The sequence below is a fragment of the Ylistrum balloti genome, unplaced genomic scaffold, assembly GCF_031769215.1.
Source record: "Ylistrum balloti isolate Yb309-2 unplaced genomic scaffold, AGI_CSIRO_Ybal_v1 Utg369724, whole genome shotgun sequence".
NCBI classification, from domain to species: Eukaryota; Metazoa; Mollusca; class Bivalvia; order Pectinida; family Pectinidae; genus Ylistrum; species Ylistrum balloti.
Genome location: NW_026781942.1, coordinates 1,222,436 through 1,245,673, shown reverse-complemented (window position 1 = coordinate 1,245,673; position 23,238 = coordinate 1,222,436). Strand labels below are relative to the sequence as shown.

The 23,238-nt window shown below is 33.1% G+C and overlaps 1 protein-coding gene across 1 annotated transcript in view; it reads right to left on the bottom strand.

Moving 5' to 3' along the window:
* Positions 1-11,365: 11,365 nt before the first annotated feature.
* LOC132565560 (sorting nexin-13-like) overlaps positions 11,366-23,238 on the bottom strand; it is a 30,572-nt gene continuing 18,699 nt past the window's right edge. The window contains exons 18-26 of the mRNA XM_060230207.1: positions 22,140-22,288; positions 21,658-21,762; positions 21,224-21,334; positions 20,114-20,209; positions 19,709-19,774; positions 19,274-19,419; positions 18,866-18,934; positions 18,101-18,213; positions 11,366-11,625 (exon numbers count right to left, since the gene is read on the bottom strand). Coding sequence (XP_060086190.1) covers positions 11,366-11,625; positions 18,101-18,213; positions 18,866-18,934; positions 19,274-19,419; positions 19,709-19,774; positions 20,114-20,209; positions 21,224-21,334; positions 21,658-21,762; positions 22,140-22,288 — 1,115 coding nt within the window. The remainder of the gene's footprint in view (positions 11,626-18,100; positions 18,214-18,865; positions 18,935-19,273; positions 19,420-19,708; positions 19,775-20,113; positions 20,210-21,223; positions 21,335-21,657; positions 21,763-22,139; positions 22,289-23,238) is intronic.

The following is a 23,238-nucleotide window of genomic DNA, read 5'->3' as shown; positions in this document are numbered from 1 at the left end:
AACAAACGAGTGCATACCAATTATGTTGGAGTAAGATCCCGTCAGGAGTAATGGAGTTACAGAAATCATTAACAGCAAACGCCAGTCATTGAAAAGCAATTGATATAAATATCCTATTTTATCACAACAAAAGTATTCTAACTTGTATTACTTATGGGTAATGTAATTCAATGAATTAAAATATTGTTTAAAGTAAATACCAAAATGGGTACTGGCAGTCATCTTAACATCCAGATAAGAATTCGTAATCCACGACTACAACTAATTATATTGCTGGAGTTAAAAGTTGTATGAATATCCCTTCAGCATTTTAGGAGAAAAATAAATCACAAAGTCATCAGGTTGAAATCAGAAATGTCCCTTAGCAGCCATCCTTAACAACTAGATTATACTCAAACATGGTACAAACAACCAATATCTACTAAGTGGAGTTTTGGATCTCTATATTTCTAGTGAAATAGTGATCACAAAAACTAACAGATGGACCCCCGACCTTATGATTATGGTGCTTTTTTCCAGGAAGGCAAGCTGGTCTGATCTAGTTTGTTTTGTTCCTTGGTCAAGACATTTACACTTGATCTTAATTGGTTTGGTTGGCATGCGATGGGTCTCCCATATGTAAAGTGAGGTACAGTTCTCATCAGCTACTGAAAGGAAACCCTGGCTTAAGATGACCCTGGTTATTGACAAGGCAATAAATCAAGCAAGCAAGCAACTGATGTTTCCTAAGTCTATCACTGATATATAACAACAAACACATGTACAGTTTGATGTTTCCTAAGTGTAACACTGATATATAACAACAAACACATGTACAGTTTGATGTTTCCTAAGTGTAACACTGATATATAACAACAAACACATGTACAGTTTGATGTTTCCTAAGTGTATATAACAACAAACACATGTACACTGATATATAACAACAAACACATGTACAGTTTGATGTTTCCTAAGTCTATCACTGATATATAACAACAAACACATGTACAGTTTGATGTTTCCTAAGTCTATCACTGATATATAACAACAAACACATGTACAGTTTGATGTTTCCTAAGTGTAACACTGATATATAACAACAAACACATGTACAGTTTGATGTTTCCTAAGTGTAACACTGATATATAACAACAAACACATGTACAGTTTGATGTTTCCTAAGTGTAACACTGATATATAACAACAAACACATGTACAGTTTGATGTTTCCTAAGTCTATCACTGATATATAACAACAAACACATGTACAATTTGATGTTTCCTAAGTGTAACACTGATATATAACAACAAACACATGTACAATTTGATGTTTCCTAAGTCTATCACTGATATATAACAACAAACACATGTACAGTTTGATGTTTCCTAAGTCTATCACTGATATATAACAACAAACACATGTACAGTTTGATATTTCCTAAGTGTAACACTGATATATAACAACAAACACATGTACAGTTTGATGTTTCCTAAGTCTATCACTGATATATAACAACAAACACATGTACAGTTTGATGTTTCCTAAGTGTAACACTGATATATAACAACAAACACATGTACAGTTTGATGTTTCCAAACACATAAGTGTAACACTGATATATAACAACAAACACATGTACAGTTTGATGTTTCCTAAGTGTAACACTGATATATAACAACAAACACATGTACAGTTTGATGTTTCCTAAGTCTATCACTGATATATAACAACAAACACATGTACAGTTTGATGTTTCCTAAGTCTATCACTGATATATAACAACAAACACATGTACAGTTTGATGTTTCCTAAGTGTAACACTGATATATAACAACAAACACATGTACAGTTTGATGTTTCCTAAGTGTAACACTGATATATAACAACAAACACATGTACAGTTTGATGTTTCCTAAGTGTAACACTGATATATAACAACAAACACATGTACAGTTTGATGTTTCCTAAGTCTATCACTGATATATAACAACAAACACATGTACAGTTTGATGTTTCCTAAGTGTAACACTGATATATAACAACAAACACATGTACAGTTTGATATTTCCTAAGTGTAACACTGATATATAACAACAAACACATGTACAGTTTGATGTTTCCTAAGTGTAACACTGATATATAACAACAAACACATGTACAGTTTGATGTTTCCTAAGTGTAACACTGATATATAACAACAAACACATGTACAGTTTAATGTTTCCTAAGTCTATCACTGATATATAACAACAAACACATGTACAGTTTGATGTTTCCTAAGTGTAACACTGATATATAACAACAAACACATGTACAATTTGATGTTTCCTAAGTCTATCACTGATATATAACAACAAACACATGTACAGTTTGATGTTTCCTAAGTGTAACACTGATATATAACAACAAACACATGTACAATTTGATGTTTCCTAAGTGTAACACTGATATATAACAACAAACACATGTACATTTTAGTGTTTCCTAAGTCTATCACTGATATAAAAACAACAAACACAGGAGATTTCTTTTACTTTTTTATGATTTCAGTCCTTGTCTGGACATCATTCACTGAGATGAAATTTTCAAAACATCAAGAATCTATAACAGAGAAAACTGAATGATTGACCTGATATAAGTTGAACACATTCAAAATATCTTCATTGTCTTTTGAGTATGTAGCAAGGTATGTACACAAAATAATTTTATCCTTACATCTAGCTATTAATAGACACATTTTTATAGTTGTCTACCGTTGTCTTCAATGTCTTGGGAAACAGTTATTTCCGCTAAATGACCTCTACATGGTGTCAAATAAACTCTGCCAAGAGGACTCGCAGAGCACCCTGCTCTACACTCAATTAGATAAAAATTTATTTTTTTCAACAATTTTTTTTTATATAAATTTTCCCAAGAACAAAATAATAAAATTTTTTTAGAGCTAATAATAATTTTCTGGAAAATGTTCAACTACAGATAAAGTGAAACAGAATCCTACAGGTTAAAGGAGAGTGGTTTAGCAAAACTGTAATCACAATGTAAACGTGATAGCGTTATAGTGTAGAAATTGTTGAAGTCCAGTTCCGACATATATTGGTTGTGTGTAAACAGGTGCTAGCTTTCTAAACTCAAATCTAATATGACGTGAAGATTTTTATATTTAAGTTATCTGAATGATATGTCAGAGACATCTTTGTAATAGTTGCATTTCAAAATCGAATCATATTAAAAATTTACTCTAGACTTTAAATACTTTTTGATACATAAATATTCAGGTATTAAGATCAATGAATTTTTTGCAAAATCAAATTTTAATTTGACAATGATAAAGTTTTTGGTAATCATTAGCATGTTAACATTTATGAATTCAATTTTTTTTTCAAAATTGCACAAACTGCAAAAAATTAATTTCAAAGCAAGTCATGTTCTTTAACATCTGTTGGATTTTGTTTGCAGATACACAGGATTATTCATTAGTGCATGTACTCCCTTAACATAATAATTAACCAGCACTTGCTAATATTAAAATTCCCCCTGGAAGGTAAAATCTCGATCACATAAAATTCCTTAAAATGTGAAAAAGCAAATGGTAAACTAATTAATTTGGATTTGAACACAATAACATGTTTGTATCGGAACAAATTTCACTAGCAAATATGTTTATAAATGACTAAGCATAATTACGAGCACATTTTAAGGTAAAAGTTGGCAAAAATAAATAAAAAAAGTTCCAATATTTACAACAAATGATAGTTTAAGTACATTTATAAAGGAACAGACGGGTGGTTATAAAGCACATGTATTTATGTGTTGGCAAAAGTGTATTGCAATCTTTCATCTCCTATCTACTGTTGTGTAAACTGTGTTTTTGGTACCTCACTGGTACAAATAAGATCAAACAATCTAGAAACACACAGTTCAATAAATATCAGGATCATGCCAGATCTTACCAACTAAACTGTAAGCAGTAAGCTGAAATAAGTGTCATGGGTGAAGAGGGAAAGGCATTCTGATAACGAATCTCAATGGAAAGAGGAAAAACTCCTCTCCCTAATCTGTAAATGTGATACACCTTAAATTACAACTTAAACACCAATCTGTACAATTTTAATGTCCAGTAAACCACAAATACTATGTAGATATACAGTCCCTCAGAACACATACGTTGGTCACTGTACTGCTGAATAAGACATTTCAAGAATTCAATGTATATTTATGTAACTAGTTTCAGATTCTATGACTAGAATCACAGTATTATTATCAGACAGATAATTGATTAAATACTATACCAAAATATTTCAGTCTGTATAACAGAAAAATGACTTTTCAAGTCAAATACATTGTATTTTTTAAAAATCTGCATATAGTTTCTTTTTTATCACCATTTGCAAAAACTGAAATTTTCAGTCTTGCAGTTCAGTTTGGTTTAATGATAGAAAGCAAAGTAAACAGGAAATTACTGGTTGATACCCAGACATAAATTTTGAACAACATTTAACATGGAACAAACATACAAATTTATCAAAATGGATGTTCATGTCTAATAATAGATTCAAACCATGTTACTTCAAGATGGAAAATTAAATATGTATTCCTTTTTCCTTTAAATGTACATAACTCATTGATGTTTGATTACAAATGGCAATGGGCAACTTACACAAAATGCACAAGTAAACTCTTCAACAACAAACCACAATTAAATGTTTGCTGCTGACAATATAAATGTACTTTGTATTTCAAAATAGTTTGTGTTAATGCTTCAGAAATGGAGACTATTCACATCTCAGTAAGAGAGAAAATATTCTTTTCTACACAGAGTACTTCATCATCATGTTGTAATGTTTAATTCTATTCACAAAAAGGTTTTAATTTGTACAAATTAAGTGATAAGGCAAAAATTGTGTTGTGTGGACTTTTTTCTGAACAGTGTAGTTTTAATAAAGCTAACTACCCAGTTCTTTAATTTTGATCTATAGTTGGCACTGATAACTATTTTTTCTATAAGAGTTTTCTACCAACATGCAAGCATTCATCAAACATTTCAAAACAGTTAAAACTCTTGTCTCAAGTAAGTCAGCAACTCTATGTTATCGGGGATTTTCTAAAGTTCTGTTCATGCCTCTTGAAACACAAACTTATCTAATGTACTCTTGTACTTGACATTCAATAGAAATTGTTAAAAAACACACTAAACTAGGACAGAAATGGTAGGACAGGACAGGATCGGATATACATTGATAATACTAAATGTTAACATGACTGACATAAATAATCCACACAGACAGGATTACAAACCTCATATCTAAACCATCACAGACAACAGTATATTAAAATAAACCCATACATGATACTCACATGTTGGTAGTACCCATGGTGATGCTTACATTTTGGTTGTAACCATGGTGATACTAACATGTTGGTAGTAACCATGGTGATACTAACATGTTGGTAGTAACCATGGTGATACTAACATGTTGGTAGTACCCATGGTGATACTAACATGTTGGTAGTACCCATGGTGATACTAACATGTTGGTAGTACCCATGGTGATACTAACATGTTGGTAGTACCCATGGTGATACTAACATGTTGGTAGTACCCATGGTGATACATGTTGGTAGTACCCATGGTGATACATGGTGATACTAACATGTTGGTAGTACCCATGGTGATACTAACATGTTGGTAGTACCCATGGTGATACTAACATGTTGGTAGTACCATGGTGATACTAACATGTTGGTAGTAACCATGGTGATACTAACATGTTGGTAGTAACCATGGTGATACTAACATGTTGGTAGTACCCATGGTGATACTAACATGTTGGTAGTACCCATGGTGATACTCACATGCTGGTAGTACTCTATTTTTAATTTAACAGGGTTTCAAATTTATTCTTCCTGGGTGTAGTTTGTGTTTTAAATATCACAATGTTGACAGCTACTAATTTCTTACTTGAATTATGGTTAAAATCTTAATGGAATCAGTCTACTGGTTGTGGTTGTCTTCATATAATGTACAGTGGCATCTGCGAAAGTCCTCTACTCAAGTGCTGCTAAAGCTAGAGAAAAGAAATCCTGTGAGACTGCAGTTTCTACAGTTATTAGGATAACAACTTAAGTAGAGACAGATAATAGTAATATCATATTAGTCCAGTTTAGATTGACAATTCAAGTTAGAAAAGTTAAAATTCATTTGATTCTGAGGAATTACCAGACTATGAATTCAATGCACACACATCTATAAGAATGAAGAGGTATACTCTGTAGTTAATTCGGAGAAAATTTTTCTTATCTCAGCTTTTGTTTATATCAGGATTTATGTTTCTAACTAGTTTGTAAATTAATAAATCAAGGAAATATGACAGAGGTGTGATATCTTAAGCAGGCTGCTTTGATAGTCTATACAAAACCATCTCTGCTAAATCTGCAGCTGACATGTCTGAAGATATCTTGTATTCTACCAAAACTTTTATAGGTCCTTCTACCTAAATGATAATTTGTCTATCAAAACATAAATATATACTGGTAGGTGCCCTAAATATACATGATTGTATACTCAGGGTTGAGCAAACAAAGTCACAGAAATAAACATGTCTCAGAAGATATGAAACTCGAGAGACAGGAGTCCTACATATTGTTTCCCTGATTGTTTTACAAACATTTATGCTTGTAAGCATTGACATTGATGGTCCCAGCCACCTAGAAACCCAACAGAAATAACGCTGTAATGGGGGAAATATCCTATGCCTTCTTACTGAGAGAGACTATAAGTTAAAAAAGTATAGGAAAACTAGAGGTGTTGGACAAACAGGAATGCCAAGGAGAAGTTTGGATTTTCTTCTCTTTTCATTTCCATTGGAGTTAGGCAAGGCTATCCAGTTTTGGTCATATCATTTTTGTGAAAATTTTGATGAAAATTGTTGAGGTTAAAGGCCATCACTATGGAAATAGATAATTGATCTTGACCTGCATATTATCAATATTAACTACATAGAAAATTACAAGTCTATATCTGTATCCATCACAGACCAAAGGAATGAGACAAAAGTTATATTAGAATGATGGCCAAGGGTAACACTATGCTCCCATCATGAAATCAAAAGAAATTAAAAAAAGAAATTGATTCTATCCAAGATGTAAAAAACTTCCAATCAACTTTCAAACTTAAGATTTAGTAAGAAAAAATAAACCCTCAATGAAAAATCCTTTTCATGTAAATGAAAGGATGACGATGATTGCTCATTCATTTAAAACATTTACAGAATTAACCAATGAAAACCACATTCTTTTAAAATGAATATTTTTTTGTTGGTCCTATGTGATCATGTCAGATTATCTGATCTTATAATGCCTCTCTTTCATTACATTATTTTGTTTAAAAGTCTAAAATAAAGCATTTAGATAAAAACAAAGTTATTGTTTTATAAATATCATACTTGTACTAAAACTAGATTTGACATAAGCTTTAAAAAGCCTTGTGAAACTGATTCTACAGACAGTCAGATAATATGATGAGAAATGGAATCAATTTTCTTGGATTTATCTAACCCATGGACCAATGACGTTGAAGAAATGTTCTCCTCATTTGTCCTAATGGAATGTGATCTCAAAATAATGTTACCTCCTGAAACTACTTAAACAACACATGCAAATTTATCATCATATTAAATATATTCCCACATTTCTTTTACATATATATTAGATACATCAATAGGACTATTGCACACATCAGTACATATATATGTCCAGCTATGGAAGAGAAAGCAATGACATGAAAAAATCACAGACATCTCTGATCTACAGAGTTTAGCTACTGTAACAAACAATTATCACAAACACGTTCAACGTAAAACATTATGCAAAATAATTTCATCTGTATCTTTCAGCAACACCCAAAAACAACAAATATTATGATATGATAATATACAAGTGTGACTTTGATGCTATCACAAGGTGACATCACTATCACCAATATCTAACACTCAAAGTAACAAGACTTGTGATGAAGTCAGAATTGTAGGAATTGGAATCAATGTCAAAGAGAAACCATTTAAAAGTGCTTGTCACTTCTGTCTACATACATCATTGTTATAACTCTAGGAAAGAAACTATTCATTAAGCTATCTTCCATGATAGCTATTTGTTAACTGAAATCGATTTGCAATTACTTTGTATCTCCAGAATTTTGCTTTGTCCTCACTGCATCTGCTACTAACCTTAAGGTTTTCTTTGGTATAAAAAAAATTCAGTGCACAAAGCTCTTGAATAAATGAGATTTACCACCAGAAGATTTAAATGTTTGGTAAAGAAACTTCAGCCTCGTTGATAATTGTTAACTTCATCATTACATCTGCTATTTGTATAAAACTAATAACTGGACCAAATTACCTGACATTTGCAACTGATATTTGTATGTTAATGTTTCCGCCAAAATACCTAAGGCTAACAAATTAAAATATTGTATGTTTTATGATTGACTTGAACTAGTCTAGAAGACACAGAATTTGAAACTAACACAAAAGGCCACTATTAGATTTAACAGAAAAGGAAATAATCTACAAGTTTGACAATTAAACAAGAGAGGACTTTGTTATAGAATTATACAAGAGAGGACTTTGTTATAGAATTAAACAAGAGAGGACTTTGTTATAGAATTATACAAGAGAGGACTTTGTTATAGAATTAAACAAGAGAGGACTTTGTTATAGAATTATACAAGAGAGGACTTTGTTATAGAATTAAACAAGAGAGGACTTTGTTATAGAATTATACAAGAGAGGACTTTTTTATAGAATTAAACAAGAGAGGAATTTGTTATAGAATTATACAAGAGAGGACTTTGTTATAGAATTAAACAAGAGAGGACTTTGTTATAGAATTAAACAAGAGAGGACTTTGTTATAGAATTAAACAAGAGAGGACTTTGTTATAGAATTAAACAAGAGAGGACTTTGTTATAGAATTAAACAAGAGAGGACTTTGTTATAGAATTAAACAAGAGAGGACTTTGTTATAGAATTAAACAAGAGAGGACTTTGTTATAGAATTAAACAAGAGAGGACTTTGTTATAGAATTAAACAAGAGAGGACTTTGTTATAGAATTAAACAAGAGAGGACTTTGTTATAGAATTAAACAAGAGAGGACTTTGTTATAGAATTAAACAAGAGAGGACTTTGTTATAGAATTATACAAGAGAGGACTTTGTTATAGAATTAAACAAGAGAGGACTTTGTTATAGAATTAAACAAGAGAGGACTTTGTTATAGAATTAAACAAGAGAGGACTTTGTTATAGAATTAAACAAGAGAGGACTTTGTTATAGAATTAAACAAGAGAGGACTTTGTTATAGAATTAAACAAGAGAGGACTTTGTTATAGAATTAAACAAGAGAGGACTTTGTTATAGAATTAAACAAGAGAGGACTTTGTTATAGAATTAAACAAGAGAGGACTTTGTTATAGAATTAAACAAGAGAGGACTTTGTTATAGAATTAAACAAGAGAGGACTTTGTTATAGAATTAAACAAGAGAGGACTTTGTTATAGAATTAAACAAGAGAGGACTTTGTTATAGAATTAAACAATTTACACATACAATCCATCAGAAAACAAGATTGAGCTCGAATTTCGTTGTAAAATTTTAATTATTACTGCTTACTTAATAACTAAAACCAGAAGTTAGAAAACCTTTACACAAAGCATTGCAAATCAAAATGGGTTGAATACAAAATTCAATCTTTTATTTCATGACATAACCATCAGTCGAACTTGTTTCTGCACTTCGTTTTCAGTTTTGAATGAAAATAAATTTTATATCAAAATCACAAAAATGTCTGAATGATCTGTGGCAGGCCTGGTTATTTTAGACCCTAAAACCAGGTGATAAATCACTATAAACAAAACAATAAATCTATGATGCATAAACATGTAATTATAATAAATATACAAAAAGTTTACAGTATGTATATCATAAATTCTTAAAGTAAAGAAAATTCTATTTTGAAACTCGCTTTTGAAAATTCTACTCACTAACTGGCATGTACATTAATGCTGGAAATAACAATGGTTTAGGCAGTTACCACTACATCAAATGTTTAACTATCTAGTTTTTATATAAACAAGTGGCCTAGTGGCCTTGACAGTCACCTGAGGTCAGCAATACTGAATATAAAGGTTGTAGGATAAGTAGCTTTCAAGTGTCATGAATAAGAAATTGTGACAATGATGATAGTAAGACTTAAGTGATATGTTTTAAGCCCCTGTGGGCCAGCTTGTATCAAAATTTGCATACCATCAAGTCATCAACTTTTGCTAATAATTCTAACCAAGTTTGAGATATTTGAAATGGAAATTAAACAAATTATGCTCAAAAACATACTTTTCCTATATAAACTATAGCAAACGTTACCCCCTTCCCCTGGGGAAATGCGAGACCCTGGGGTCACGAAACTGTTATTTTGGTAAAGCATCTCAAGACCCTTCCATCCATAAAGAGTATTCGATTCTACCATATCTGGATGTTGAGAAAAGGATTTTTGAATTTTGAGTCAATTTGACCATTTTTGGCCCCCGCCTCTCAGGTCCCTGGGGTTTTGGGCCACTTAATTCACACTTCATTTTTTGAGAAGAAGCCAAAAATGTTTATGTTCGAAGACTCATGTTGCACAGACACACAAAGCCGGACAAAAGGCGACTGCAATCACCATGACACTGTCTCAGGTGACCTAAAGATTTCATGAATAAACAAAGTCTTCACAAAACTCTGTCAACAATTTGGCATTTTATCACATCAATTGATTACTATGATAATAATAATTGAATAAAAGAATGCATCTTTTTCCAGTAATTTACAGAAAATCTTAAAAAAAGTAAATTTACCTTTGAAAATGGAAATTTTTCTTCTGTGCATACAATGCCCTTAATTTGAAATTGTATGGATAGTTTGATTCTATGCTTCCTCTGTTTATATCACATAATGACAAATTTTGTATGACAATTGAAGAAACTATCTTTTGCTATTGGAACATTGTATGAAAATTGACAAAAAGATGACTGATGATATTAAAATTGTTTTTGGAAATTTTCCTTACAGTATTTTATAATCTAGTATATACCATATCAAATAATGATTAAAATTTTGAAATCAGAACTTTTCATTAGATGTTAAATAAACTTTAAAAAATTGATGCCAACCAATAGACATTTGGAGGCGACACTTATAACAGATGAATTCCACAATATATAACAGTATATTAAAAACCCTTCATCAACACAAAAATCACATGATAAATATATTATTCAATACTTAGGATAAAAAAATGTTGGAAATTATCACAGCCTGTTTCTGGTATGCAGGTGAATCCCTGCGGACAATTCACCGCCGCACTGGGCGTTTTCTTAATACAGGGTCTATTTCTGATTTCTCGCCATAATCTTTGGTGAATTTCCTGTTGGATCTGGAATGTAGCTTTTCAAAAAGGTCTATAAACTTATTGTCTGGGAATAGTGTCTGTATAACTCCCTCTAGACAGACATACACAAGTCTCCTGTTGAGGTTCTTGATTTGAAACATGTCAAATATTCGTGTCACTCCCAGTTTGATTGTTTCAGTACCCATCAATGTCCGCATCTCATCTGGAATTTCACAGAGAAATACATTAGTCAAAAAGCTCATTTGTACTTGTAAACATCATAAAACAACAACATGAACAAAGATGTATGACATACAAAGAAATTATCAATGAAATACCAAACACTGGGGGATATCCTGCTTTGCTATTAATAAAGATTTGACCTATTAAATCATTAGGCACCTCCATCTGGAGCAAAACAAAGGACCAAGGGGAACCTACAAATAAAATCTAAAAGATCTCCATCTATAGCAAAACTAAGGACCAAGGGGAACCTACAAATAAAATCTAAAAGATCTCCATCTATAGCAAAACTATAGCAAAACAAAGGACCAAGGGGAACCTACAAATAAAATCTAAAAGATCTCCATCTATAGCAAAACTAAGGACCAAGGGGAACCTACAAATAAAATCTAAAAGATCTCCATCTATAGCAAAACTAAGGACCAAGGGGAACCTACAAATAAAATCTAAAAAGATCTCCATCTATAGCAAAACTAAGGACCAAGGGGAACCTACAAATAAAATCTAAAAGATCTCCATCTATAGCAAAACTAAAAACAAAGGACCAAGGGGAACCTACAAATAAAATCTAAAAGATCTCCATCTATAGCAAAACTATAGGACAAGGGGAACAAAATAAAATCTAAAAGATCTCCATCTATAGGGAACCTACAAATAAAATCTAAAAGATCTCCATCTATAGCAAAACTAAGGACCAAGGGGAACCTACAAATAAAATCTAAAAGATCTCCATCTATAGCAAAACAAAGGACCAAGGGGAACCTACAAATAAAATCTAAAAGATCTCCATCTATAGCAAAACAAAGGACCAAGGGGAACCTACAAATAAAATCTAAAAGATCTCCATCTATAGCAAAACTAAGGACCAAGGGGAACCTACAAATAAAATCTAAAAGATCTCCATCTATAGCAAAACCTACAAATAAAATCAAAAAAATCTATATAGCAAAACTAAGGACCAAGGGGAACCTACAAATAAAATCTAAAAGATCTCCATCTATAGCAAAACTAAGGATCTCCATCTATAGCAAAACTAAGGGACCAAGGGGAACCTACAAATAATATATAAAAGATTTCCATATTTTGAAATACTTATGAACTTGGGTAACCTACAAATAAAATCTAAAAGATCTCCATCTATAGCAAAACTAAGCAAAACAAGGGGAACCTACAAATAAAATCTAAAAGATCTCCATCTATAGCAAAACTAAAGGCAAAACCAAGGACCAAGGGGAACCTACAAATAAAATCTAAAAGATCTCCATCTATAGCAAAACAAAGGACCAAGGGGAACCTACAAATAAAATCTAAAAGATCTCCATCTATAGCAAAACTAAGGACCAAGGGGAACCTACAAATAAAATCTAAAAGATCTCCATCTATAGCAAAACTAAGGACCAAGGGGAACCTACAAATAAAATCTAAAAGATCTCCATCTATAGCAAAACTAAGGACCAAGGGGAACCTACAAATAAAATCTAAAAGATCTCCATCTATAGCAAAACTATAGCAAAACAAAGGACCAAGGGGAACCTACAAATAAAATCTAAAAGATCTCCATCTATAGCAAAACTAAGGACCAAGGGGAACCTACAAATAAAATCTAAAAGATCTCCATCTATAGCAAAACTATAGCAAAACAAAGGACCAAGGGGAACCTACAAATAAAATCTAAAAGATCTCCATCTATAGCAAAACTATACAAATAAAATAAAATCTAATCTAAGCAAAAAAACTAAGGACCAAGGGAAACCTACAAATAAAATCTAAAAGATCTCCATCTATAGCAAAACTATAGCAAAACAAAGGACCAAAGGGAACCTACAAATAAAATCTAAAAGATCTCCATCTATAGCAAAACAAAGGACCAAGGGGAACCTACAAATAAAATCTAAAAGATCTCCATCTATAGCAAAACTAAGGACCAAGGGGAACCTCCAAATAAAATCTAAAAGATCTCCATCTATAGCAAAACTAAGGACAAAGGTGAACCTACAAATAAAATCTAAAAGATCTCCATCTATAGCAAAACTAAGGACCAAGGGGAACCTACAAATAAAATCTAAAAGATCTCCATCTATAGCAAAACTAAGGACCAAGGGGAACCTACAAATAAAATCTAAAAGATCTCCATCTATAGCAAAACTAAGGACCAAGGGGAACCTACAAATAAAATCTAAAAGATCTCCATCTATAGCAAAACTATAGCAAAACAATAGGACAAGGGGAACCTACAAATAAAATCTAAAAGATCTCCATCTATAGCAAAACAAAGGACCAAGGGGAACCTACAAATAAAATCTAAAAGATCTCCATCTATAGCAAAACTAAGGACCAAGGGGAACCTACAAATAAAATCTAAAAGATCTCCATCTATAGCAAAACTAAGGACCAAGGGGAACCTACAAATAAAATCTAAAAGATCTCCATCTATAGCAAAACTATAGCAAAACAAAGGACCAAGGGGAACCTACAAATAAAATCTAAAAGATCTCCATCTATAGCAAAACAAAGGACCAAGGGGAACCTACAAATAAAATCTAAAAGATCTCCATCTATAGCAAAACTAAGGACCAAGGGGAACCTACAAATAAAATCTAAAAGATCTCCATCTATAGCAAAACTATAGCAAAACAAAGGACCAAGGGGAACCTACAAATAAAATCTAAAAGATCTCCATCTATAGCAAAACTATAGCAAAACAAAGGACCAAGGGGAACCTACAAATAAAATCTAAAAGATCTCCATCTATAGCAAAACAAAGGACCAAGGGGAACCTACAAATAAAATCTAAAAGATCTCCATCTATAGCAAAACAAAGGACCAAGGGGAACCTACAAATAAAATCTAAAAGATCTCCATCTATAGCAAAACTATAGCAAAACTAAGGACCAAGGGGAACCTACAAATAAAATCTAAAAGATCTCCATCTATAGCAAAACAAAGGACCAAGGGGAACCTACAAATAAAATCTAAAAGATCTCCATCTATAGCAAAACTAAGGACCAAGGGGAACCTACAAATAAAATCTAAAAGATCTCCATCTATAGCAAAACTATAGCAAAACAAAGGACCAAAGGGAACCTACAAATAAAATCTAAAAAATCTCCATCTATAGCAAAACTATAGCAAAACAAAGGACCAAGGGGAACCTACAAATAAAATCTAAAAGATCTCCATCTATAGCAAAACTAAGGACCAAGGGGAACCTACAAATAAAATCTAAAAGATCTCCATCTATAGCAAAACTAAGGACCAAGGGGAACCTACAAATAAAATCTAAAAGATCCTACAAATAAAATCTAAAAGATCTCCATCTATAGCAAAACTAAGGACCAAGGGGAACCTACAAATAAAATCTAAAAGATCTCCATCTATAGCAAAACTAAGGACCAAGGGGAACCTACAAATAAAATCTAAAAGATCTCCATCTATAGCAAAACAAAGGACCAAGGGGAACCTACAAATAAAATCTAAAAGATCTCCATCTATAGCAAAACTATAGCAAAACAAAGGACCAAGGGGAACCTACAAATAAAATCTAAAAAATCTCCATCTATAGCAAAACTATAGCAAAACAAAGGGGGGAACCTACAAATAAAATCTAAAAGATCTCCATCTATAGCAAAACTAAGGACCAAGGGGAACCTACAAATAAAATCTAAAAGATCTCCATCTATAGCAAAACTAAGGACCAAGGGGAACCTACAAATAAAATCTAAAAGATCTCCATCTATAGCAAAACTATAGCAAAACTAAGGACCAAGGGGGAACCTACAAATAAAATCTAAAAGATCTCCATCTATAGCAAAACTAAGGACCAAGGGGAACCTACAAATAAAATCTAAAAGATCTCCATCTATAGCAAAACTAAGGACAAGGGGTCAAAAGATCTCCATCTATACCTACAAATATCTAAAAGATCTCCATCTATAGCAAAACTAAGGACAAAGTGGAACCTACAAATAAAATCTAAAAGATCTCCATATATAGCAAAACTATAGCAAAACAAAGGACCAAGGGGAACCTACAAATAAAATCTAAAAGATTATGTAAGGACCAAGGGGAACCTACAAATAAAATCTAAAAGATCATCTATAGCAAAACTAAGGACCAAGGGGAACCTACAAATAAAATCTAAAAAGATCTCAAAACTAAGGACCAAGGGGAACATACCTATCTATAGCAAAACTAAGGACCAAGGGGAACCTACAAATAAAATCTAAAAGATCTCCATCTATAGCAAAACAAAGGACCAAGGGGAACCTACAAATAAAATCTAAAAGATCTCCACCTATAGCAAAACAGAAAACAGGACCAAGGGGAACCTACAAATAAAATCTAAAAGAGATGGAGCAACAGATGGACAGAGAAAGTGGATACATAAAATCTAATCTCCATCTATAGCAAAAATAAATCCTAAATAAGCCTTGAACTGTAAAATATTGCATTTGTGATTTATTCATTCTTCTATCATCCAAAAGGAAAACTAACCATTTTCTTAAAAAATATTAACAGACATGTTTATGGAGCAAAACATTCTGGAGAAAAGACAATAATGACATGGAAGATGTTGAAGTAAGCAATGTTGTCTTCCCATCTGACACTACGGTAGCAGTGCAACTTAACTACAGTGCAAGTACAACTTCACTACGGTAGTAGCACAACTTAACTACAGTAGCAGTGCAACTTAACTACAGAGCAAGTACAACTTCACTAAGGTAGCAGTACAACTTAACTACGGTAGCAGAACTACGGTAGCAGTGCAACTTAACTACAGTAGCAGTACAACTTAACTACAGTAGCAGTACAACTTCACTACGGTAGCAGTGCAACTTAACTACGGTAGCAGTGCAATTTAACTACAGTAGCAGTACAACTTCACTACAGTAGCATTACAACTTAACTACAGTAGCAGTACAACTTAACTACGGTAGCAGTACAACTTCCCTTTGGTAGCAGTACAACTGAACTATGGTAGCAGTACAACTTCACTTCGGTAGCAGTACAACTGAATTACAGTGCAAGTACAACTTCACTACAGTAGCAGTACAACTTAACTATGGTAGCAGAACTACAGTAGCAGTACAACTTAACTATGGTAGCAGAACTACAGTAGCAGTACAACTTAACTATGGTAGCAGTACAACTTCACTTCGGTAGCAGTACAATTGAACTATGGTAGCAGTACAACTTCACTTCGGTAGCAGTAATTACAGAATCAGTACAACCTAACTACGGTAGAAGTACAAATTAACTACAGTATCAGTACAACTTAACTACAGTATCAGTACAATCTAACTATGTTAGAACAACTTAACTACAGTAGCAGTACAACTTAACTACGGTAGCAGTACAACTTAACCACAGTAGCAGTACAACCTAACTACAGTAGCAGTACAACTTAACTACAGTAGCAGTACAACTTAACTACGGTAGCAGTACAACTTAACCACAGAAGCAGTGCAACTTAACGACAACTTAACTACAGTAGCAGTACAACTTAACTACAGTAGCAGTACAACTTAACTACGGTAGCAGTACAACTTAACCACAGAAGCAGTGCAACTTAACGACAACTTAACTACAGTAGCAGTACAACTTAACTACAGTAGCAGTACAACCTAACTACAGTAGCAGTACAACTTAACTACGGTATCAGTACAACCTAACTACGTTAGCAGTACAACTTAACTACAGTAGCAGTACAACTTAACTACAGTAGCAGTACAACTTAACTACAGTAGCAGTACAACTTAACTACGGTATCAGTACAACCTAACTACGTTAGCAGTACAACTTAACTACAGTAGCAGTACAACCTAACTACGGTAGTAGTACAACTTAACTATGGTAGCAGTACAACCTAACTACGGTATCAGTACAATCTAACTATGGTAGCAGTACAACCAAAGTACCGTAGCAGTACAACTTAACCACAGTAGCAGTACAACTTAACTACGGTAGCAGTACAACTTAACTATGGTATCAGTACAACCTAACTATGGTATCAGTACAACCTAAATACGGCAGCAGTAAGACCTAACTACGGTAGCAGTACAACTTAACTATGGTAGCAGTACAACCTAAGTACCGTAGCAGTACAACTTAACCACAGTAGCAGTACAACTTAACTACGGTAGCAGTACAACTTAACTATGGTATCAGTACAACTTAACTACAGTAGCAGAACAACTTAACCTTAGTAGCAGTACAACTTAACCACAGTAGCAGAACAACTTAACCACAGTAGCAGTACAACCTAAATACGGCAGCAGTACGACCTAACTACGGTAGCAGTACAACTTAACTACAGTAACAGAACAAGGTTGAGAAAGTTGTTTATTTAATTCTATTTCAGCATCTTAACTTCACAAGCTACCATTATATAAAGTTCATCTGGAACACTGCCCGACATCTTTCCTTTACCAGTTACAATTGTATATATATTTTACCTGGAACACTGCCCAACATCTTTGCTTTACAAGCTACTCTGGTCCTCATTTTAGTATGTAGGGAACGTGGGGGTTGTGTCTCTGCTAGAACACCTCCAGGCCAGAAGGAATCCCTGATAAAATAAGTCATAATTCAACAATGAAGAATTCGAAGGATATAACACCACTTTCACATCACTTCTGTGACTTGTAATCTCATATAAGATGTTTACATTAGCCTGCTATTATCCCATTACAACAGTACTAGACATCCCATGCAATTATGATAACAAAGTTCCCTTCTCATAAATCTTTGAAACAGTAACAGTTAACTTTTTAGTTTTATCTTTTATGTTTATTGTTGCTTTGCATCCTATTTACACCCTGGGCCATTTAAAGACATGCCAGGTTCTGGTGGTGGAGGAAAGAGTTCCTGGAGAAAAACCACCGACCTGCGCCCAGTACCTGGTGACTGACCAGCCCAGGTTTCTAACCTGTGACTTGGGGTGGAGGGTTAGTGATAAAGACAATCAGATTTCTAACCACTCAGCCACCGAGGCGCTTTGCTTGAAGGTAACGAGCAATTATAATGACTATAAACACATTCATAAAACAATTAATTATTCTATAACATACTCTTTACCTGTAATATCACCTATCATAAATATATAATTATTTTTACTTGTCTGTGATGACTACAAATATTACTCTGTATACACTGAATATAATAAAACCAGGGAATGATCTCTAAGTTCTAGATAAAGCCATCATGAGTGTAGAATTTACCTGAAAGTTTTTACATATTCTGCCATTTGTTCTGCAGATGTCATCCAATCAACATGCTCCACAATCTTCCTAGAAAACAAATCCAACTGTCAATCAAAGTCTAAAATATCAAGATAGGTGATTCAAAGATAGGTAATTCAAAGACATCATGTTTTCGCATTATGATTAAAGTTTTAACCTCTCATCCAAGAAACAAACCAAAATCTAACTGTGACAGTTTATATACTACCTCATTTCCCTCTTGTAAAAATAACTAGCTTTTAGCTTCCATTGTCTTTTGCATAATAATTTTTTTTATCAATTTCTTGTACATCTTTTATGAAATTTGTAAATCTTCTGTGTATTCAAAGTTAATTTGTAGAGTTAACCTTGCCCTGCTTAAAAACAATATTTCATAAATAGACTAACTTGTTAATTCTATCTCCAAAAGCAGCTTTGATGAGTTGTCGGAGAATTGCCACTATACGACGGCGTAACCACTGGTTCTTTTGCCGAAGGTCAATGACTTCGTCCATCAGCAGAAGCATGATCCTGAGGGGGATGTTCTCATCACCCTAATAAACAAAAAGTAGAATAAGTCAATGTCCAAACAAACTAGATACATGTTGCATATAATCTAAAAATACAAGTTTAACAGAAAGAAACATTTCGTTTAGAAAACTGTATTATCAATATGTATGCTGGTGTATCTTGATCCATTTCTAAAGCGCTAATTTTCTCTCAACCAGTTTTTCTCAAGACAAAGTTGTAAAATCAAGGATCAAGACTTTATATTCAACTTTACTTTCAATTTTAAATTGAAAACGTACACAAGATTTTTTACATTAAACCAAATTGACTCACCACAAGGTCGATACCAGCTCCAACCTTGCTGTCTTGTCCTCTCCTGTCACCAGTGGCAGACCCTTCCTGTAGCAAAAGTAAAATGCATATTGTTAATTATGTCAGATATTGAACATATTCAACATAGAATGAAAGATTTGGATATATTACTTTTCATATGAAATAAAATCTAGTTGAATGCTTCACCTGAATAAATCAAATATATACAATGATCAAATTCAAAATGAATTTTTTCAATAGATTTTTTTTAACAAAGTTGAAAGGATCTCTTTTGACTGTTTGATTTAATTCACAGATTTAAGAAACTGCAATCAAAACATCACTACTATGTAAAGGTTCCGATTTCATTCCTTTCCACATGGGCTAAGCATTAACATTATTCATGTGACAGTCCTTCAGACTTACCCCTTTAATGAACTTTCCAAGTCCATCAACAAAAGAACCGTCTGTAGACACCACTCTCTTCACTGATGTCCGCAAAGGATTAACAATGGTGTCCATCTGCAGACAAAATAACAAACGCATTGGTGTTTCAGGGATTAATCTGGACAAAATTTACTACTGGAAAAGGGTAATATTCCCCAAGTGGTATGTTTTCACCTCAAATTTTTTAAAATATCAACATACAGCGCAACTTCCCCAAACCAATCCTTCTCAAAACCGATCACCTCTTGAAACCGAACAAAATAGCGATGTACAGAATGCTGTCCTTTTTATTATAGTAATAAACACTTTCCCATTACCGATCCCTCTAACTTCAAAATACCAAACAAATTTTGTGTCTGAAATTAATCAAATATACTGAAGAATTGCTTTTGAAAACTGGCATTATCTGAACGATTAAGACCCCAGTTCTGACCAGACCAGCAGACCAAGTAGTGTGCACACCTGTCACGGGTGGACTTTGTACAAAATACCTACCCTGGTCAGGAGGATCATGACTTACATATTGTATGGTTATCTCCAATGACAATTTGAAACCATAAGTACTGATGCAGAGTTAGAAAGCCGCAGTTTTGTATCTAAATCATGATGAATTGAATAATGCTATTTTAATACATAAAAAACGGAAAGATTAATCTAGTCTTGTTTTAGAAGATAAGTTTTTGTATTGATCAACAAAACACATATTCATCAAATATATCGGTTGGTAACACTTTTGGACAAGCCATCCGACCAGGGCTATGTTGAGCTGTATGTAACATTATGTTACTTCTAAGTTTCCTTTCCGACTAAAGTGACACATAGAATACAAGTATCACTGTTTTCTCACTTTACGAAAATGTGTAGCGTACATGGTTAATGTACTGTACAGAATAGAATTCAATTATATCAGAGACTGGACTGGTCAACTTGCTTCACTTCTATAAACCTATCCCTCCCTAAACCGACCAAATATTCATGTTCCATGCATGGTCGGTTTGGAGAAGTTCCACATGCTTTATCAGGTAGGAGTCAAACACTTTCATAAATTTGTATCTGAAATTATATGAAATATCTTTATATAGTTCTCACCTTCCTTGCAAGCTCGCTCTTATGCTTTTCCCACAATCCTGGAGCTAGGAATTTGAGCACAAGGTCTTTCAGACCATGATACTGGTCCCAAAGATCTTTGTTCAACAAGGTCTGAAACATGATAAAGGTTCATATCAATTTATTTAAAACGACTGTAAATATTGCCAAGTAAAATAAATCTTCGCAGAGTTATATTGATACATATCTTTTATCACATCGTTTGTCAAACATTTTTAGCATTCCTAATCATGTTAAAAGACTACCACACACATTTATACACAAACACATACACATCTTATACAACACCATACTTATTTACATACAATGTCCAACATGAACCCACTGGCCTCAACACTCCTGTAAAAATGACAGTATTGAGTTAACATAGGGTGGAATGTTAAACTTTAATGTCAGGTTTTGGAAAGATTTCCTACCTGGAGGTAGTTGTCTAACGCTTTCCGTCGCTTTTCTAAGAAGTCCTTGTTCATTTGTTTCAAGACTGTTTTTCCTGGAAGATGTGGACCCTGTAATTCTGGGAACTGACAATAAAAACAATTTGTAATGAAAGCTGAAACATTTGATATAATTAAAAATGTTAATTAGATGAAATCATATGAAATACTTTAAATGAAAGATATAAAAAAAAATCACAATTTTACTTCAAAACACTAGTAAAGTTATTAAGAAATTGAACAGGTCCTTTCCTAAAATTAGCTATATTTATTGGGTAGTGGGATTGCACCTTTCTACTAAATAAGCATACAATGTCCAGGTGAAAATTCTTGCTAGCCTTATTGAAAAACTTCTTTCCATGCCACACTATGCTTAGTTATACAGGTATTGGTGATTAATACTTCTATATTGTTTTGCACTAACTTGTTACAACAGAAGATAACCTTAAGTTCTAGGTACATACCTTTTCCTGCACTAACATATTAAGATCATGAAAATCACTGTATCGTCTGTAAACCTCCTGTATATCTTCATCATCATGCTGTTTCCTCGTCACTCGGATGGCAAATACTGCATATGATTTTCCTGACTTGTCAGACTCCTTCACTATACCTGTGTAGCATGTATCGCACCATACTTTGTAAATTTTTCAATTGATTCAAAATAACATAAATCATTCGATGATATTTACATTACACTCTATAAAGTGACCACATCATGTCGTGTACAAAGTAAAATGCTGTTTATTAGCACAAATACTGTAAGGGTTGTTTACACATCACATGTTATTACAATAGAAACCACATAATGACACCTCCTGTTTTCTTGAAACACCTTTTTTTCTCTATACATTCTATTTATTAACATTTATTAGCATGAATAAATGGATGCAGCCTTATCTCTATATCAAAATTAATACACAACATAATGTAAATATTTCCTGTGTAATGGCTTGATAGATAAGTTATCATACATTCCTTTGTAAAAACAGTGATTTTTCCTATGTTCATCTAACATTATTTCAAATTTTATAACGGATTCAGGATTTACAACAATTTGTGGTAAGTTATTCCAAATATCAATAACTCTTTAATTGAAAAAATGCTTCCTTCCATCAAGACAACATCGCCTTTTGAATATTTTCTTATCGTGACCTTTGGTTCCATTCATATCGTCCATGATATTGCCTTATTCTATGTAATTCAACACCTGATCATGTCACTGTTTTTCATGTGGGCAACACTTAATATCACTTCATTTGATGACTGTCATTAAAAAAAAAGCACACAGGTAAATCATAGGTAGGTGAAGACAAGCAATATGGATTCATGACTCAAGAGTCAAACGTCACACCTGGATGTCTGTGGAACTATCGTCATTGCCTAACTGGCCAACTTTTCAAACCTTGCAACTCCTGAACAAAAAATTGAGCCACTTACCTGTAAGTGTCAGGGAAATCTTGTGTATTTGTTTTTAAATGGGCTTGTACAATCCAAGTGTTAAAATAGGTTCTCCTACAGGTCTCTATGTACCATCTTTCTGTGATGAATCACTGACTGAAC